The sequence below is a fragment of the Archocentrus centrarchus genome, chromosome 8 (assembly GCF_007364275.1).
Source record: "Archocentrus centrarchus isolate MPI-CPG fArcCen1 chromosome 8, fArcCen1, whole genome shotgun sequence".
In the NCBI taxonomy this organism is placed as follows: Eukaryota; Metazoa; Chordata; class Actinopteri; order Cichliformes; family Cichlidae; genus Archocentrus; species Archocentrus centrarchus.
In genome coordinates, this window is record NC_044353.1 from 30004492 (window position 1) to 30025981 (window position 21490).

At 42.3% G+C, this 21490-nt stretch overlaps 1 protein-coding gene across 1 annotated transcript in view; it reads left to right on the plus strand.

Moving 5' to 3' along the window:
* Nucleotides 1-10419: 10419 nt before the first annotated feature.
* ppfia3 (PTPRF interacting protein alpha 3) overlaps nucleotides 10420-21490 on the plus strand; it is a 28732-nt gene continuing 17661 nt past the window's right edge. Inside the window, exons 1-8 of the mRNA XM_030735774.1 lie at nucleotides 10420-10917; nucleotides 15796-15897; nucleotides 16062-16301; nucleotides 16391-16450; nucleotides 19738-19866; nucleotides 19966-20058; nucleotides 20512-20564; nucleotides 21224-21317. Of these exons, the coding sequence (XP_030591634.1) occupies nucleotides 10573-10917; nucleotides 15796-15897; nucleotides 16062-16301; nucleotides 16391-16450; nucleotides 19738-19866; nucleotides 19966-20058; nucleotides 20512-20564; nucleotides 21224-21317 (1116 nt within the window). The 5' untranslated portion in view covers nucleotides 10420-10572. The remainder of the gene's footprint in view (nucleotides 10918-15795; nucleotides 15898-16061; nucleotides 16302-16390; nucleotides 16451-19737; nucleotides 19867-19965; nucleotides 20059-20511; nucleotides 20565-21223; nucleotides 21318-21490) is intronic.

Here is a 21490-nt window from a genome sequence, read left to right on the forward strand (position 1 = left end):
GAGAACCATCACCTTACACTTGTTTGGAGGTGTTAATTCTGCAATCAGATTCATCTAACAAATGTAGACTTGTTGGGGAAATTCCCACACATCCTCAAATAGAGATAAAGAGCTGAAAGAGGGGCCTGAAAGTTGAAGGCTCTGCCTCCCATTCTACTCGTAAGTATCCTAGGAACCACAAGTAAGCCAGCAGTCTGAGAGCAAAGTGCGCTATTGGGGTGATACGGTACCATGAGGTCTTTAAGATAAGGTGGGGTTTGATTATTCAAGACCTTGTAGGTGAGGAGAAGGATTTTAAATTCTATTCTAGATTTAACAGGGAGCCAATGAAGAGAAGCCAATATGGGAGAAATGCTCTCTCTTTCTAGTCCTTGTCAGTACTCCAGCTGCAGCATTTTGGATCAGCTGAAGGCTTTTCAGGGAGCCTTAAGGACAGCCTGATGGTTAGGAATTACAATAGTCCAGCCTAGAAGTAATAAATGCATGAATTAGCTTCTCAGCATCACGCTGAGACAGGATGTTTCTAATTTTAGAAATATTGTTCAAATTCAAGAAAGCAGTCCTACATATTTTTTTAATGTCTGCATTGAAGGACATATTCTGGTCAAAAATGATTCTAGATTTCTCACATACTGCGTTCCCACCGCCGAGGTGCTGGTGCTCATGCCAGTGCTGGTGTCTGTTTCAATGAACCGGTGAAACACTTAAGAACAGGCCTGCATTTCCACCACACTTTGCGAACAGATCCTTTAAGTATGAGTGTGGGTGGGTCCTCATCTGGACAAGAAAGCCAAAGGGCACAAATGTGGGAGAATACGTTCCCCTTTCTTGTGCTGCAAACATTTTACAGTCCAAACAAAACTACTGCAGCATCTGTATGTGGCACAAGGTAAATACAGACAGCGATTATGACAGGTAAGATGACAAGTATGCACTTTGTGTCCTTTTATCTGTGATATGAACTGATACAAAGCAGCAAGTTCAGCCTTAGGGCCCAACCTGATTCAGAGCCATAAAAATCGCATCCCTTTTCTCATGTAATACACACCATACAGTGAAAGAGTGGTAGAAAACTTTATGTTGAGATGGCAGAGTCATGCCTTTCTGCTGCTTTCGTCACACGTTCTTGGTTCAGCCTTAGGGCCGAACCTAGCTCTGGCACCAGAGCTAGGTTCGGCCTAGCTGAACCCGGCCTAGGAAGGAAGGGTTCAGGATGCTCTGGCACCAGCTAGATTGCGGTGCCAGAGTTGAACCCGTTTTTTGGCCAAGCACCGAGTGCATTCGCAGCGGAAAAAACGATGAACCGTTCAAATACTGGCCTGGTCGGTGGAAAAAGGGCCACAGTGTTACTGGAGGCCAAGGTAATGCCATCCAGAGTAATGCCATCCACTTCCTCTTTTTCTTATATGTGTTCTGTGGTTTTATACATATGTGTATGTACAGATATAGAAAAGTGGCCACACCAAATTGTGATGTAACCAGGGCCAACAGAGCAGGAGGCACTATTTACACCAAACATGGAATATTGTAATTTTTTTTTAAAAAAAGAGAGAAAATAAAGGGAAGAAATGTGGAATGTGGTGGTCATTATGATGTTTCAAGAGCGCAATCCCACAGTCCCCCTTTAGAGAAGAAGGTGCAGAGTTTAGGTCACATGACTCAACCATAAAAGATAACGAGGGAGAGAGAGGACTGATGGGTGTTGCAGTTTTATTAGTTACATGAATTCTGCTAAAGTTGAAGTGATCCTGAGATGCTTCTGCTAGATTGCATAAAAGTATTATTTTAATCTTACTAACAATCAAGTGAGATTTGTACTTGAGTTCTAGTATGTGATGATAGTTTTAAAGGGTTTTCTTCCCTCGAAAATAAAAATAATAATAAAAATAAAAAATCATCTTTTGTAGAAGAGCTGGATAATATAGAAAGTATTTAGGTATTAAGCAGAGTATATATTTACATAAACTCCTGATTTAGTGAACACCCTGCAATCAAAACAACTCCCTATGAGCCAGCAATTGATGACAGCGGGAAGGAAAAACTCCCTTTTAACAGGAAGAAACCTCCAGCAGAACCAGGCTCAGGGAGGGGCAGTCATCTGCATGACTGGTTGTGAGGGGGTGAGGAGAGAGAGACGGGACAAAAGACATACTGTGGAGGAGAGCCAGAGATTGATAATAACTAATGATTTAATGCAGAGTGATGTGTAAACACAGAGTGAAAAGAGGTGAATGAAAAATAAACACTCAGTGCATCATGGGAACCCCCCAGCAGTCTATTGCAGTGTAACTAAGGAAGGGTTCAGGATGGTAAATTGCGAGATTAGAACAAATTAAGGCAGCCAGATGAACAGACTCAAAGGTGAAGTGACTGACTGGAACAACAACCGTGTGTTTAAAAGTGTGCTTATTCAGTACTGATCAACTGGTCATTGACCTGCAGCTAGGGTGTCTTGGTGCCAAGTGTGTTTATGTGCATTTACACTTATGCTCAAACATGGTCTTTGTTATGGCTAACACAGATGTTCTATAACAGAACACTGCTTGCATTCAAGGCTTTTCCCCTGAGTCACATCCCTCCAGATTTCACTGTCATCACACACGAGGATTGAAGTCTCCAAGCTGGGGTACCTTCCAGCACCCTGCCCAGGAAGTCCAAGAAAGCTAGGTACTTTGGCCCATAAGACCAAACAGCTTTCAGGACCTGATCCCCAATGCAAGAAAAAACTCTCATCCAATGGGGAAATTCCGAACGTACAGGCATCAACCTGGGGATACAAGTATACCCACCCTTGCCCACTGTCTTACACTGAGGCCAAATCTGGTGCCAGAACTCATTGGGGTGGCATTCTATGACCCAAAAACCAGTTTCAGCAACCGGAGATCGGTCCTCCAAGGCCTCCACCTTTGACTGCTGCCCAGAAAAAATAAAAAATCATGCTCTGCTCTCTCAAACAGCTGTTATACTGTATACGTCCAGTCTTACAACCCTACTGTGGGCAATGCTGAATTATGCAATAAGCACAGCTTTTTTATTGCATTATATAGGTTATAATTGTGTCAGTGAGATGAAGTACAGGACCTTACTATCTACTGTATTGTGCTTGCACTATTGTACTTGTGCAATACTGGACATTTTGATGTTGTACATTAAAGTGTACCTATATCTATTTTGTAACTAATGTCGTACACCACGAGTGAAGATTCTTCTACTTTGCATTTGTTTTGTATTTAACACCAGATTATTCATAAAGCTGAGTCTTTGAAAGATGTCTGTGTGTTTTACATGACCATTGTTGTCCCAGTGTGATCTGACAGTGCTCCAAAGGGTTCCTATGATATCAGGAATGTTTCACTGTCTCAGTTTTCAGGTGCCTGCTTGTTCGGTTTGGTTGAGATCAGGTGACTGAATGAACAAACAAAGAAACTAGTAATTCTTACAACCAGTGGCTGTAACCATAAAGTCATCAGGAAAGTGTTATAGAATAAGGGACCCCTTTTCTGCAACCACAGGAGTCACCTCGTACTGACCAATAGAAAGAATCCAGATTTAAGGAACTTTTTTTCCATTTGACTTTTCCGACCAGCAACCTTTCCTTGCCATTTGCTGGAAGTGAAGAGTGTCAGCCGTGGAAAATATCCTGACCTGATTCTCCCAGTTATAATGTCGGGGTGGCTGTCTGTCAGCTGGACTCAAAAGTTAAAAGATGTAGGACATCATAATAGAAATATGATGGAGAGGTACCAAAATCAGAGTACAGACCATAATCCTGCAAAGAGAGACTTTCACTCAGAGAGTCTGATAAACAAAGCTGAGCTGAAGCAGCTCTGTGAAAAGAGGAGTGACTTAAAAATCCTTTGAAAACATTTTCTAGGTCTGATCTGCAGCTGCAAATAAGATTATTGCTGCAAAATAGGGTTTGACCATCTATTAAATCCAAGGATTCACTAACTTCTTCCACCAGAACTCGGATTATTTTTCTAATTCTCCAAAAGATGCATAACTGTAACTGAGTTTTTTCTGTCATATTGTTTTTGTATTGGTCAGTTCACATTCCACAGTTTTTCTGGTCCCTGGTCGTCACACAGGGCATTCCTATCAGCATTCCACTAACCCGCTGACCTGTCATGACCCCACAGAGCCCCCTCCTCTCCGGTGTCCATGCATCTGCTGCATGTCAGTCACTGCTGTCACATCAGCCAAATATAGATGTCTAAAGAAAGCTTCCTAAATTATGTAGTCAGTGTTTATATCATGAGGCAGTTTCTCAGACTCAACAGGCTATTTACACTTGTCCCTCGATGTCCTGTTAAGATTTAACAGGTGACTCAGGTCATTGAGGATCTGCAGGTGCTGCTGTTATCTCCACTTTCAAGCAATATAAACATCAAAATCTACTTCTGCTGCAGTTTAAACATAAATTCTTGTGCAATTATTTTAATTCAGCAGCTAATTTAACTGCTTGCATTAACTAATTAGTGAAGAAAATTGGTATAAATAATTATAGTTGATGTTTGTACTAATAAGAGCATCACAGTAAAGCTGGCTGGTTTAATAAGCATTTTTAGATAAATTCTTAAAGTTACAACAAATTGCTTTAAAAATGAAAGTCAAAGCAACTTTTTGAGAAGTATATCTAGATATTAAAGTAAAAGTAAAAGTGTGATACATCAAAACATAATCAATTTTTAGCCTATCAAATATGGTAATTGTGCTGTTTCAGTGTAGACATGCAGAGGTCAGTTTAATCATGAAGCCTCTGTCTTTTCTCAGTGATCTGCTTTAATGTGATATCTGTGTGAAACGTGGGTCTGCGTTGTGTTGCTTTGACATTTCATGCAACACGCTGTGACCAGAAGTGGCACTGAAGCTGTCAGAGGGTCTGTTAAGACATCGTCATAGGAGCAGAGCAGTGTGATTTTGTGGGCACACTGTGCTCAGGGTTGTTACCTTACCTTACCTTATACAACTTTTCAGAGAGAAATATTTTTAACTGGGAAATTATTAAAGTTATTAATTTGAGGGAGGGATGATCATTCTGTATTCAATATCTTTATATGTTCATGCTTAAAAAAAAAAAACAACTTCCCTGCAGGGCTTTTACTTGTAGTGCAGTAAAAGATCTGAATGCACCCTCTGCCACAGCCTTTAAATCAAATTTATCATTGGGAATTACTTTTAATGAACTATTATTCCTCTATAGGTGTATTGATAGGTGCATTTATGTAAAGGATTTGAGTACCTCTGCCCACATCCATCATGACTGCTCTGACTGGTGCAGTCCTTTAAAGAGGAGCAGACACTGTAATTCTGTAAATGGTGCCTCCTCCTCCTCCTCCTCCAGCTGCTGTACTGAGCTTTTAGTAAAAAAAAAAAAAAAAGCCTTATTCATGTAGTGTTGCCAAATCACAATGCCAGGCTGCTTGTCCCTTCCTCTTTTGTCTCTTTGTATGAAAATCCCAAATGAGTTACAAATCCCTGTGGAGCTGTCATCCCAATCAACATCTCACGTGTTTGCAGCTCATATTTAGTCAAGTCTGTGATTCCATAAACTAGAAAGCCTCTAATTTAGCCTTTGTTTCTTAGCTGTCTCCAAGTAGTTCAGCAGACAGGCGACTTTTTACAAACCTTAGTGCATGTGATCTTTTCATCATCATCCACAAAGACCGCCAGATCTTAATGTGAATAAATAAATTAGCTGAATAGAAGTGCTTGTTCTGCCTGTTCAGCCACTCATTAACACAAATATCTAACCAGCCAATCAAATGGTAGCAATAAAACCACTGCCTGTGTAATACAGCGTACAAGTGCCACATAACAATATGATGTGCAATAACAACATGAGCTGCTCAAGCATCAGACTGATTTTGTTTTCTATTTCTTTTTGTAGTTAGTTTTTATTTGATTCTATTTTCTTAATTTATTTTACTTATTTGTAAATGTACACTGTCCATAGTTTCTTTTCTTTACTTGCACTGGAGGGACCTCAGTAACTGAATTTCTTTCCTGTCGTGTTTTTCACGAGAAGAATGACAGTAAAGCTTTTGAATGCTCGATGCATCCAGGCCCACAGACATGGACAAGACAGCCTGAATGGAGGATGAAAAGTGATTAAGTGACTTATAAATGTGGAATGGTTGTTGGTGACAGACAGGCTGGTCTGAGTGTTTCAGAAAATAGAAAATATCCAGTGAGCAGCAGTTCTCTGGGAGGAAATGCTTTGTTGATGTCAGAGGTCAGAGCTGAAAGGACAGACTGCTTCAAGTTGATGGCAAGGCAACAGTAACTCAATTAACTGCTACTTACAACCATGCAGAAGAGCATCTCTGAGAACACACAACATGGCATAAGACCACACTGAGTGCCACTACTATCAGCTAAGAACAGGAAACTGAGGCTACAGTTCACACAGGCTCACCAAAACTGCATAGTAGAAGATTGGAAACACATCGACTGTTCTGAGCCATCTGATCCATCCCGCCTAGTACTAACAGTTCAGGCTGATGGTGGTGTAATGGTATGGGGGGATATTTTCTTATTACCACCTGAGCGTTGTTTAAATGCCACAGCCTACCTGAGTACTGTTGCTGACCATCTCCATCTCTTCTGATGGCCACTTCCATCAGGATAACACGCCATGTCACGAAGCTCAAATTATCTCAAAAAGGTTTCTTGAGCATGACAGTGCAATACAGCACCTTTGGGATGCAGTGGGATTCTCGTCAAATATGCAGCAACTGTGTGAAACTGTTGTGTCAGTATGGACCAGAATGTCTGAGGAACATTTTTAAATTTATGTCACAAAGAATTGAGGCAGTTTTGAAGACAAAAGGAGGTCCACCCTGATATTGGTTTGGTGTACCTAATAAAGTGATCAGTGAGTGTACAAGCCAGCTTTTTTCCAGTAAAGATTTATATCTAATATACCATACAGTCCTGTGTCATTCAGTTGGAACACCAAAAACTTTAATATTCTAGATATCACGGATTATGTCCTTTAAGTATTAAAATGAATGGCAGCCCTCTCATCTGAGTTTTCTTTTTTTTCTTCTGTTCATCCTTCTTGTAGTATTCCTTTCCTCTCAGAACTATTTAATTAAGATGCACTGGTGGCGCTCTGTAGAGGACATTACGTCACCCCAGCAGCACCCCCTCCCCCCAGCCCACCACCTCCACTATCACCTAGAGGCTTAAAATCCGCCTCCCCGGAGCTCCTATTAGTGAGGTAAATGGAAATTTTTCACAGCTATAGTTTTCGAGACTAATTACCCAAAAGAGTACATTTATATGTGTATTTTTCTGTTTAATTAGATTTATTTTTTAAAAGAGTGCTCCCCACAATAAACCCTACATTCCTGTCTAATGTCTGACTTCGCAAAAGTTCAAGTTTGCTCATTTTTAAGTTGTTTATTGCTGACTGCGACCTTTTAAAAGCTTCCAGTTTAACAAAAAATGATGATGGTTGCCTAAAATCCAGACATTTGGCCTGAAACCTTGCGCTACCAGTGCACTGAATTTGTCCATCTCAGACACTAGAGGGTGCAATTGCTCCACTGTGTTGCCAAGTTTTAGCTATTACACAAAGAGGACAAATTGGAAAGTATGTCCGCACGTTGCTGCGCAGATTCTGCGGTTAAGGACGGAGAAAGAGCGACGCGGCGCAGCTGGAAGTAAATGTGAGGATGAGAGGCCAGAAAACGCGAAAGCCGGTAAGAGCTTGTTTCTTTAAGGGCCAGCATCTTCGCGAGCAGAGAAAATGATTGGAGGTCGTCAAGCTTCGCAGATACAACAGGAAGAGAGGCGGAAAAGCCGGAGTTTGTCTTCATTGTAAACCTCCTTGAAATGTTCTTTTTTTCAGTGTGGTTTTTTTTTTTCCCCAACAGGACAACCTTATAGCAGCATATTTATTAGAATACAATATATGTTCACCACCTGTAAATCAATAAATCATAACTCCTCTCTACTGCGTCTCAATCAGTGTCCTTATTCATCCAGACACACTTATACTGGCCCGTTGTGAGTGCACACACACATACAAATTTGAGATTTCATCTGCCATGAAGTCATAAAAAAACAGCAATGATCTAGTAAAAAAAAAAAAAAAAAAAAATTTTCTCCTGAAAGTTAAAAAAAAAGTTCTACCACCATCTTTACTGAAGAATTCTTTCACTGATTCCAGTTCTTAAAATGCCATGTCGGTCTTGAAATGCCTCTTCTTCTTCTTTCAGCTGCTCCTTTTAGAGGTCACCCTGTGTCTAACATCCCCCCTCTGTTACACTGACCCTCTGCATGTCCTCTTTCACTCCATCTATGAATCTTCTCTGTGTTCTTCCACTTTTCCTCCTGCCTGGCACCTCCATCTTCAACATCCTTTGTCTAGTATATCAACTCTCCCTCCTCTGCACACGTTCAAACTCTCTCTAACTTCCCTCCCTCTGAAGGACTCATTTTTAATCTTGTCCATTCTGCTGACTCCCAATGACTGTCCATTGCTTTGGATGGTTGACCCCAGATATTTAACCTTATCTTCCTTCACTACCTCTGCTCCTTGCAGCTTTGCTGTTACACCTGTCTCCCTCTCACTCACACGCATGCATTCCGATTTTCATTCCTCCTTTCGTTGGAGCATACCTCCTCCTCTCCAGGCTCTATTCCACCTGCTCCCTACTCTCACTACAGACCACAGTGTCATCTGCAAACATCATAGTCCACGGAGACTCCTGCCTCACTTCATCTGTCAGTTGTGAGGCGATTGTTGTTGTGATTTGGTGCTATATAAATAAAATCTAATTTAATTGAGGACTCATATGTGTCCTGCACCACCCTCACATACTTAGTATACTTAAAATGTCTATAAAAGTCATTTATAGAAAAGCTGCATCCCTGGGGATGCGTTTCACTTTTAATCTGAAAGTCTCGACCGGATGCCTCCTGTGTCGGCTGCGTGCAGTTTGACGCCGCAGCTGATCCGTGCCGTCTCTGCCACAGCAGGGAGAGGGAGGGGATGGGGCAGGCTGGTAACCGGGCTGTAACGGGGATAACCTGCAGCCTCCGTCTCTCAGCTTCTCTGATGGAGTGAACCGGGCCACGATGCGCGTTTATTTCCTTTCTCTGTCGCTCAAGGAAAGGGTAAGACACGCAGAAATGCCACGGTGATGTGCGGCACGCAGATCCAGCCGTGCGTTAGACCGTCCAGCTGTTTTTATGGGTGGGTGGGGGGGAGAGCAGGGTGGCGTGTGGGGGGCAATGGGGTGTTGATAGGAAATAGACGCCTTGCAGTCGGAATAAAGCCAAACGCGGCGCAGCGTTTTCGCGACATTTAGGCTCATCTTATTACCAAAAAGAGAAATAATCCAATAATGTTTAATATCTCCTGGTTCAATCTCGTTAATTAGGCCTCCATCATTTACAGGATGATTGGCACCTCCCACCATGATGTGATAGCAGTGTGAGGCTATCCTGTGCAGCTTTTAAGCGCATGAAAATGCGCTGGTTTTCCACACATTTGGATCATTTATTTCCCCCAAACAGGGATTAATTCCCCGTCTGAGCACTCCGGTGATAATAAGTCTCCAGATTCAGACAGAATATATATTTATGTATTTATTATTTATTTTTTCAGATAGGCTCGGAAGCCGATTTTCCCCCTGGATACAGCCCGTAATTACAATTCATGATGACACCCTTTCCCCCCTAAATAAATATAAGAAACGGCGCCGCATCTTTCTCCAGCCTACAGGCTTGATGCTTGCTCTGTATTTGCGTGACAGCGTTTTGTAGACTCATTTCCGTACATCATGCGCATTCATTATTACCATTATCGCTGTGGACGCGCGGATACATAAAGCCGAGAGAGATGGATGAATTCCACCAAGATTATCGCGATGCTAGTGTCAGTATTAAAAGACAGCGCTGCTGCAAGAGCAATGCTTTCTTTTAAGGTTTGGAAAAAAAAAAAAACGCTGGAGATATGTCAGTGTGTGTGTGTGTGTGTGTGTGTGTATGATCCATGTGAGTTGGTTAGGAATCTCGGCCTGGCTCACATTAGTTGCCTTCATCGTTTTATTCAGCTGCAGCTCCTTTCATCACCACATCCATCACAGATTTCCCTCAAAATGACCTCTCTTTCTTCTTCTTCTTCCAGGTTCATCTGGCATCACAGTGAAGCCTGGGCCAGGGGGTCAGAGGTCGCCCATCAAACCTGCACTTCTCCCTCTTACCCCTGCACCCCACCTCACCCCCTTCCCCCTCTTCACCACCCTCCTTTAGCGGCTGTCACCCTACACTGCCTGCCGTTCCAACCACTGGGACTGCCACCTTATACCCCCCCTTCCCCCCCCTTATTTCTCACAAATTCACAAAGCTGCCGTGGTCATCCTCCCCAGTGCTTATTTCTTACCTGTGAGCCTCACCGAGTCAGCTTGAGAGGAAAGATACCCCCTCTCCCCCCAAAAATAAACAAACTAACTGCTCAGCGTTTCATGACGAGAGCTGACCAACCGCTCACCAGACACTCTACACAAGTGTCCTAGTCATCTTCTCAGATAACGCCTCTCACACCCAGGCCTCAAGATGATGTGCGAGGTGATGCCCACCATCTCGGAGGATGGGCGTGGTGGGGGCGGAGGTGGCTCGTCTTCCCCAGCGGGGGGCGGAGGAGGAGGGATGGGTGGTGGAATGGGCGGCATGGGGGGCTATGGCAGCCGGGACCCCCGCGGCGGCAGCGGTGGAGGCGATGAAGGGGGAAGCACAGGCAACCTGGAGTCGCTGATGGTGAACATGCTGACGGAGAGGGAGAGGCTGCTGGAGAGCTTGAGGGAGACGCAGGAGAGTCTGGGGACGGCGCATCTACGCCTACGAGAGCTTGGCCACGAGAAGGAGTCCCTCCAGAGGCAACTGTCCATCGCCCTGCCACAGGTACGAAGGGCGAGGGGCGCGGGTGGGTCACACGGATTCAGGAGGTTGGGCAGGAGCTAAATACACCAGGCTGAGAAAGACACATCACTGTCTTTATGTTTATCCTTCTCCCTGATCATGAATGCACTTAAAGGGAAGTAGTTCACATTTCTGCTTTTCTTCTCAAGGTCAGATCGAAGGTGTGAATGAAGCAGGATTATGTAATGTAGCAACATTTTGTCCAACAGGCCCAATCATGCCACAACGCACACTCTAAACCACAGGCAGAAGTGTACACATGTCCCAAATTATGGTTTTAACTCTTCTGCATGCTTCTGCAGCCTGGTTGTTTCACAGTGTGGGTTTGGTAGCTAAATGCAATGCATCATCACATCAGATGCAATATTTACATCATTCTCTCGCACATTTTTTGTTGCTCGCAGTGCTGTGGACACTGAATCTCATCCTGCAGTAACATGCAGGGATACAGTATATGGCATGCATGGAAAAAAAATACAGTTAGGGAGATATTGAATAGATTCATTACAGTTGTCTATTTACAGGCGCTTCATATTTTATAGATTTGTCAGAACAGGAAAAACAGGCTTAGTTCTTAGCGTTCATACATATATTTTGGGCGAATGTTAATAAAACTGATGCAGACTTTGGTAAAATTTTTGCAATGTGTTTTGTGGTTGTTTATTATAATACTGTACCTCAGGTTGTTTATTATAATACTGTACCTCACAAGCATACACGTGAAGGTGAAGTGTTCCTTTAATGTAGCAGTTCTCAAGCTGTGGAGCAGGGCCCAGGCACAGAGCGGCTGCATGGAAGAGGAAAAATATGGAGTGATACTGGACTCCGAACCAACCGAAACTCTGCCAACCTTTATTTCACTAAAATTCACCCTGAATTATTTTTGTAATGTTAATAAGATATAATACCATATCTGAAATATATCACAGTTATCTCCAATGGAAGGTTATTGTGACACCCCCTAAATCAGACAATAAACAATAACAACATAGGTTGTAACTAAGTAAACAAAGATGAGACATTTATGTCTTATGCACTCAGGATATTGATGTATTGTGCATGTGCATGTAAATACTGAGTAAACGTAGTCGCCCAGCAGATCTGAAAGCTGCTTAAACATATGAAGCATCAATGACATGATGAAAAACTGTAGGTGGAATTACAAGTAGAAATGCTGTATTTGAAGTTCTGGAAAAGTAAACAGTTATTATCAGTACGCCGTTTCCTTCTATCAGATGTACTCAAAGTGAAAATGGTTCCTTGTTGAATTATTGATATGTGAACCTATAAGCAGGATTTTAATGTGGTCGATGGTCCAGGTGGCGCTGAGCTGGGCTCCTCCAGGCACGTTTAAACTACAGCAACACACATAAAGATCTGATCAACTGAAAGAGCACTGGCTGAAAAATGAATCAGCAGAAAATCTGAGTATTTTTTAAGAAAAATTGCAGATATAGTCAAAATGGTATAGTTCAAACTTTTTATGTTTTCTTGATCTGCTATGATAGAAAATTGAATAATTTTGAATTTTTGACAGAAATAAGGCATTTGTAGACATCTCTTTGGTCTCTAGAATATTATTATTTTCTAATAAAAGGACCAAAATACAAACTGATTATTAATGTAGACACATTCAGGCTGTAGAGTCATGTGTGTGAGACACAGCTCAATTTTTTTGCCTTACATTGGGAATTCAACCTATGAGCTAATCACATGTAGAATATAAGATTTATTTATTTTTGAATACTAATTAATAACTGATAAAAATACACCAAAAATGGAAATATTCAAGTTAAAAATTTTATATTCATAAATTTTAATATTTAAATAGATGGATGGAAATAATACTGCTGCTGTACTCAACAATATTTTTTACATCCAGATGTCCCGAGCAAGAGGTGTATCAGACAATTAAGGAAGTTGCTGCCAAATCCTAAAGCATACGCTGCTTTATCGTCTTTTTTACTCTGAGTGAGACCATCAGTTATAACGCTGTGCTGTTAGACTTGAATCTCCTGATTGGGACCATAAACTCACCAAGACAATGTTTACTGAGGGCACGAATCAAGTGAGAAGCAGCGTCATTTTCCCCATAGACATCCATACATTCAGACCTCTTTTTGCAACTGGTGATGTCACCCTCTGCTGGCCATGAGGAAGACTGCATCCTTAAACACAACATACAACTTGACAAAGCTTTAACTAGCTTTTTTTTTATCATGAAAAGCATTTTTTTTTTGTAGCCGTATGATTAAATTAAGCTTTTAAGCACTAAGTGTCCCACAACCTTCTGGGTTTTTCAGATGTGATGTTAAAATGTGTGCGGCATAAACTGGTCCCACCTGAAGCCTGGAGATGATGGCACAATGTTTCATTTGCCCCTGTAGCGCAAAAGCCAATATTATCCCACATCCCATGCCCGAGAGCTAATCATGTTGTAATTCCACTCAACATAGAAGAGCTCCATCTCTATTTTCAGGCTGGAGTCATTGTTGGACGCCTTGGGCCACAGTGTTGTCTCCCTCATTGTTGGTACCTATTTCTCTCTCTGTCTCTCTCTCTCTCGCCATGCCTGAAATATCAGCACTGCACATTCTAACGGAGAATGACTGGACATTAAAGGACCGTGTTCCCTCACTGAGAGGAGATCAATATGGCGCACACATCTGCAGAAACACACAAATAGAGGAACACATGGATGGCTGTGGCACATTCTACAGTAGATGAGTTCACCGAGTTTATCTGTGCATGTAGACGTTGCCAGGAGAGGAAAAATAGGAGAGAGAGATGGAGTGAGCGACAGCATGGCGTGGAGAGAAAGAGAGAGAGAAAAACCTGGTGATATGAAACTCACAGAGACTAACAAATCAAGTCCATTTGCATATTGCTGCATGCTAATGAGGCTTGAGTGTGTTTTAGATGTGTGCATCATGACAGGGGGAGACTGAAATGGATGAAGGTGGGATTCAGTGGTAGGAAATGATGTCAGTCACAGCACTGAAAGATTTCCATCATCCACCTGACCAATATGATGGAAAGTGTCTGGTTATGACGGTCCATTTCACACCATCCTTTACATGATTTAATCCCAAAATTATAAAATCCTTTGGGTCCAGAACGTGCCATCTGCACACAGCAATTTCCTCCCTCATCCTTCCTCTTCCATCTTTTCAAATAAGCTCCTTTCTTTTACTCATTTTTCTGATCCTCCGCTATTTCAGCCCAGTGAGCACATCAGCTCAGAGGCTTGTTACAGACTGTACATGCTGTACTTTATAAATGCATTTTTGGCCGGTAGAGAGTGTGAGGTAAGGCGCCTCTTTGCTGCCACGTGGGTAAACTGATCACTCTTAACACAGAGCAAAGATAGCAGCAGCAGCACCACATGCATCAGTACGCTTTACTGGCTCGTTTGCATAAGCATTTTTCAAAACACGCATCCTTTGGTGCACACGTGCTCCGGGATGGTCATGTGCTCTGTGTCACGCGTGTATCACGCCACGGTCACACACGAGGGGACAATCAGAGCACGGGCGGGCGGTTATGGTACACTTTATGTGCACAGTCGCGGGCGTGATTGGAGAAACAAAAACACAGCCTCAGCTGCTGAGAGCTAAAGTCAGCCTGAGCGAGCTGATAATGTCACCCTGTTTGTTGATTTATTGCCTCAGCTTTTGATTGTAACTATCATGTAGCTGACCTCACGAAATATACATAATTGGAGTAAATTGCACAAAATCACAACATTTCAGTTGGACCGCTGACAGCTGGAAAAAGAAAGACTGGGCCGGCCTAATTTACTCTCATGCTTGTTTAACCTCCATGTTTTAATGATAGGAGATAGCAGGCCATGCTTATCGTGCAATTAAACCAATTTCAGGTACAACGCCTGCAATAAACCCGGTGGTTAGATTTTTATATCGAGGTCTGGACACCACGAGCGCTGTGGTAGACATGGCAAAGATTGTGTTGTAAGTGCTGGTAGACCAGTTTTCAGTGAGTCGTTTCCTCTGACAGCCACAGTGTAGCTGCATTTCTGTGCAAGTATCTGTTTGGTTACTGTGCTGGAATTCTTTGAGGCCAATGAGTGTTGAGTTTGCTAATGAAATCAAGATCTGTCAAACGGTTTGCTGTAGTTAATTGTACTGCAGGTTAACGGAAAAGATTGGCAGTAAAAACCTCCTTTTGGCTTTTACTGCTGCGCCTTTCTTTTCCTTTGGGATAGCCGGCCAAAGCTGGAAAAGGTATGATGCAGACTCCAGTGTTTCTCCATGCTTGGCAGTTAAGCACCAGGCTAATAAGCCAAGCTACAGAGCAGCTGGAACAGGTCTTTGCACCCCAAGGGAGAGTCAGACTGCTGTGGACAGTCTTCTCCTGCACATCGCAAAGATTCTCAGTGGGGTTCAGGTCTGGACTCGGCGCCGTGTATGAAAATGATGCCTCATGCTCTCTGAACCCCTTTCACAATCTGAACCCGATGAATCCTGGCACTGTTATCTTGGAATCAGGGGAGCCATCATGGAAGACGAAATGCATCGATGGAAAAACCTGGTCATTTTGAATGTTCAGGGAGTCAGCTGACCTCATTTTCAGCCATATAACATTACTGAACTGAGACCCGACCAACTAAAGCAGCCCCAGATCATAATACTGCCGCCACAGGCTTACACAGTAGTTTTTCCTGACTGTAAACCTTCAGTGTGTGTGTGTGTGTGTATGTGCGCATGTGCATGCATGTGTGTGCGCGTGTGCATGTGTGTGTGTGTGTGTGTGTGTGTGTGTATGTGTAACCTGCACTCATGACCTCATGCAGCAGCAGCACTGCTCACTCAATAATAGCACCCTCTTGTGACCCTGCAGGAGTTTGCAGTGCTGACCAAAGAGCTGAACCTCTGCCGCGAACAGCTGCTGGAGAGAGAGGAGGAGATAGCAGAGCTGAAGGCGGAGAGAAACAACACACGAGTCAGTACACTTACACCACTGTTTTACATCATGCAGTCCTCTGATTCTGGCATGCAACTTTGCCTTTTCTGAAAGACTTCACATGAGAAAGTGTAATCCTCTGAGACATATCAAAGGCACACTGTGGCGAGCTTTTACTGCATGTGAACCATATGTGTTTCCAGCTGCTGCTTGAACATCTGGAGTGCCTGGTGTCCCGCCACGAGCGCAGCCTGAGGATGACCGTGGTGAAGAGGCAGGCCCAGTCTCCGGCCGGGGTCTCCAGCGAAGTGGAGGTCCTAAAGGCACTCAAGTCCTTGTTTGAGCATCACAAAGCTCTGGATGAGAAAGTGCGGGAAAGGCTACGGGTAGCTCTGGAGCGCGTGGCAGTCCTAGAGGAAGAGCTGCAGTCTTCCTCTCAAGAGGTGAGCTGTTTCTGTTTATTTTTCTTCCCAAATTAGAAATAGAAGATAATTACAGCCTCTTTGATGATTCTTTTCTGCATTGTTTTTAGGTTCTGTCTTTAAGGGAGCAGATCAAACGACGCCAGCAAGGACTAGACAATGGCAAAGAGGTAATAGAACACATTTCATAGGCAGAATTTTATGTACATACAGAACATGGAGCACAGTCTGCGTATTGTACCCAAATGAATCACATTTCTTCAGTAGAGAGCAGAATATAGGCTGGTTTCAGAGTTGCATTCATCCTGACCTGATCTATAACCTGTGATACTGTCACAGTGACTAATATATTCTCCCCATGCAGCAGAACCAAGCTAAAATTAATAAGTAGCCATAGAAAAAGGGCCTATCATGACAAACCGATCAGTGTGTTAGCGTGTAGATGTTTTCCCATGTTGACCATCTGTAGCTGGATTCATAGTCCCTCATTGTGTCCATTTACATGATCTTTGGCTGCACAATGTGAAGGATTATGAGAATTTTAACCAAATCAGGAAAGGGAATGATAGTGGAGTTCATCACAAAGAGGAAGAAGCACAAAAGAGCAGAAACAAAGCCAGCTGAGAGTTTTCATTGTCTTTTACACAGCAAAGAAGCTGTTCCACTTTTTGTGGCTTCCTCACATTCTGTGGCAACAGTGCAAGCATGAACAGGAGTCACACACATTACCAATTGTTCCATATACCGTATTTTTCGGACTATACGTTGCTCCGGAGTATAGGTCGCACCAGCCAAAAAATGCATAATAAAGAAGAAAAAAACATATATAGGTCGCACTGGACTATAAGTCGCACTTTTTTTTGGGGGGGGGGGTTGATAGAATCCGAGACCCAGAGCAGAAATTCCATCTTGAACGGCAATTTAAAATAATAATGGATTAAAGAACAGGACGAACACGGTTACACCTACGTTATGCTAACGTAACACATTCAGCTACATGACGCACAACGAACACGTGTTCGGTATGTTAACGTAACATTAAGTTATTCAGATAACCATAGCATAAAGAACATACTAACAAGTTAACCAAACCATCAATCCATTGAATTCTTCATCCTCGGTGTCACTTCTAAACAATTCCGTACACTCCGTAGACGAAGCGCCGCTTCCTCTTCTGTGTCGCGTTAGTCAGACTCGTCGTCAGCTGCAGTTCCAATTATTCCAGCCTTTCTGAATCCCAACAGGATGGTTTGTCACTGAAGCCCATGTTTTCTTGATCCATCCAATGACTTCCAGGAAAGTTGGGTGGCGCATTCTCCCAGTTGCCGTTAAGCTGTGCTCTCCATCCATCATCCACTGCCTTAAAGCTGCAGTTCACGGAGATGTCAAGTGGCTGGAGTATTTTGGTTCATGTGTTATAAATGTCACATATACGTCGCTCCGGAGTATAGGTCGCACCCCCAGCCAAACTATGAAAAAAAGTGCGACTTATACTCCGGAAAATACGGTACACTATATTGCCAAAAGCATCCAAATCATTGAATTCAGTGCACAGAGGTCACGACTTTCTGCAGAAAAAGACCTCTAAACTTCATGTGGCCTTCAGATTAGCTCAGGAACAGTGCCCAGAGAGCTTCATGGAATGGGTTTCCATGGCCGAGCAGCTGCATCCAAGCCTTACATCACCAAGCACGATTCAAAGTGTCAGATGCAGTGGTGTAAAGCACACTGCCACTGGATTCTAGAACAGTAGAGACGAATCACACTTCTCCATCTCGCAGTCAGTGAAGTCTGGGTTTGGTTTTTGCCACATACACTTACAAGAGGCAAAATAAATATTTCATTGCAAAAACCTTAAAAGGATGTGTTACAGCAGATGGAACAGTTCTTTGCGAGGGATTTCCTCACAAATTGACATGACACAATGGTATTGGATTTTCTACTGGCCGAAGATAACATGGATGGGAATAATGCACACAGATATGCTTATTTTGTTGGTGTAAATTGTCCCTATCTTTAAATATACACTTCTTAATGATACAGCATCTGGATTGAATGTGCAGTACATTTAACATTACATTTATATCACTCCAGAGGTGCAGCCAGTAGCCTTTAAGATCTGTTTGTTTGCACAGTTTAGGAAATGGAGTTCCTGGAGCACAAGAGGCAAGATCAATATTTGATTGCAAAAAAACTTACATTTGCAATTTTTCTATGGGTCGCATACATTTATCATAAATTGGGGAAGAACAAAAAATAAAGGTGGGTGTAGTTTAATGCTGCATTATTCTTTCTTTGCTTGGCAGCTGGAGTGTTGATCAGGTGCCGCTGAGGGCCAGAAGCTATTGCAGCTATTGCAATAGCTGTATACACTATATTCTTAAATCAGCATAGCTGCCATATGGCTTCCCCCGTCAGTGACAGGTCTCAGCTCACACCTACTGAGCAGCATTTCAGTCAATCTGCAAGGACGATGTCATACACCATCTTCTGTTTTAATGGAAACTTTCCACTATCAGTAAGAGTACTCTGTGTTTCTGCTACTTCATTCACCCGACACAATCTTTACTCTCAATAGAGCACAGATAAATTCATTTCCATCAGTTGCTTTATTCCCAGAATTCATCTATGCAGACAGCAGTGGGTGCTGAAAGGCTGAAATTCATTAAAACACACAAAAGGCTTAGTGTGAGAAGTATTCAGCGCTTCTTCTTGAGTACAAGTAGCAATTCCTTTATGTATTTTTATTAAAACACGCAGGTGCCTTAAAGGGGTTGGGGGTGCTTCTCAACCCGATATAGCATGATTTTCAGTCACCAAAGGCAGAGAGACCCACAATCACGCAGCAGCTGAGGTTGGCTGCAGTAAAGCTGTGCTATAAAATATAAAAAAAAATATCGAGGATATTACAGAAAAATAGAATAAATTAATCAGCATACATAGTCCAAAAAATGCTGCTCCCAATTAAATAGGAGAATACTGTAAAACCTTTATATTTTTTAAAATCAGGTTACTAGAGGGTAAAAATGCTGACAAGACTAGAATAAATATATTTGCATTATAATTAACTAAATAGAACAACCCACATGTTTTCAAACCGCTGGGGCACCTCATAGTTTCAGAGGTTGCTGTACACACTATAATCATTTTTAACATGTAGCAATGCAGTATGTTTTATGATCATTTGCATCTTAAATTTGTATCTGCAGTTAGCTTCATGACAAATGAATGTTAAAATTAAAGGTAAAAGCTACAGTTTTTTTTTTTTAAATTGTTAAACTTAAAGTTTTTCTTGCTCAGATGGAAAGTTGCATAAAATGCAAACACAGAAACGTTTTTCTTCAAAGCCAAAACTCAGCAGCAGATGATAAACAGAAACCCTGGAAGTATTACTACTTCTTACTAGTGAAACTTTATTCTTTTAATATGAATTAAAGTAACTTTCGTTTTCTTTCAGAGGCTTCCCAATGGACCCTCCTCCATCCTGGATGATGGCGACATCGACAGGCAGAGGGAGGGCGAGATTGAGAGGCAGAGGTCAGAGCTGGGACAGCTGAAAGAGAGACTGGCCCTCATGTGCAGACAGGTACTCATTTCAGATGCTTCTAAGGACTAATGCTCTGACCAAAACAGTCAAATATCACAAACCTGAATTGCTACAACCTCGTATCCCTCACATTCTCAGGTTGGGGAGATCGAAGAGCAGCTGACATCTGCCAGGAGGGAACTGGCTCGATCAGAGGAGACCAACCAGAAACTACAGAGGGATCTAAAGGAGGTGAGACTCGCCGAGCTGCCACCAGTTCCAGCTATGCCAGCTATTTTGTTCATACTTTTTGTTGTGGTAACGAAGCTGTTTGTGTGCATACCTGCTGCATGCAAAGCACCGTGTAGCCATGGTGTCATCAGTAGCGCTGCAGGCATATTTAGCGAGGATACTTCCCTGTAAATCAGTCACTGCGCTGGCAGCTGATTGAAAGCTGTGTGAAACATAGAAGGTTGTTAAGCGAGTTTAATCAGCAGACTTATTTCCTACTGCGGCCTTTAGCTCCCCATGTCAGAGGGGTGCTTCTGACACCTGTCAACGACAACTATCAGCCAGTCATTATCATTCCTTAACTAACAGTTCACACCAAGTGAATTCCCTTTAGAGAACACCTACTTGCAAATGTATCATTTGCTCTCTTATGCCTTTCTATTTGTTCCTCACAGTCTTGACATATTTTCACAGGCGCTCTGTCAAAGGGAAGACATGGAAGAGAGGATTACCACGTTAGAACGCAGGTTTGTGTTTTCTCATCTCAGAGGAGTGTGGAGGATGGAGACTGCAACAGAAAGAAACAGATAAATAACATACTGTTCAATGTAGTAAACTATATTAAAAATGAATGTCGGCCTTAAATAATTCATAAATGATATGCATTTGTATTTACTTGCTTTCATTTATGCCCATTTATTTGTTATTTTCTTCGTTTTTAAATGGACATATATGTGGCCATGTTTATTCCCCTTTTTCCTTTTTTTACATTTGTATATACGCTCCAGCTTCATCATGCAAATATCATATTAAGCATGCTTTTCACCTTTTGGTTGATGGTTTGCTCTCACAGCAGACTCACTTACAGCAGAAACAAAATACATCAAAACAAACATAAATGAAGACTTAATTTTATTAATAAAATAAAATAAATGACTGAAAAAATAAAAAAGATATTTAATAAAACATGTTTGTAAATACAGAAGCAACTCATTGTCATATTTTATAAATAATGTCTGCATTTATCCTAGATATTATTTTTGGTAGGTTTAATGAGATATTAATTCATTTACTGAGTCATTTATTTATATGTTTTTGGTGCAGGCAGTTTTAGTCTTCCATATTAAAGATGACCTGTCTTCTAAAGTGTTCTGCTCTAACGTCGCCATTGGGTTCTGGTTTGCAGGTACCTGAGTGCCCAGAGGGAGGCGACTTCTCTCCATGACATAAAAGATAAACTGGAAAATGATCTGGCCAGCAAGGAGTCGCTCTACAGACAGGTTAGGCTCAAAGTCTCGTTCATCTCGTGTGTCTTTATGTCTTTATTCTGTTGATTGGCAGCTTGGCTGTGTTTCACATTGGCACACAGAGGGGGCCATTATATTGCTCTCCCCTCCCCAACGGCTTTAAACATGTCTTTTGCCCTCGGTGATCTTCTGTTGTCTTGGTCCAA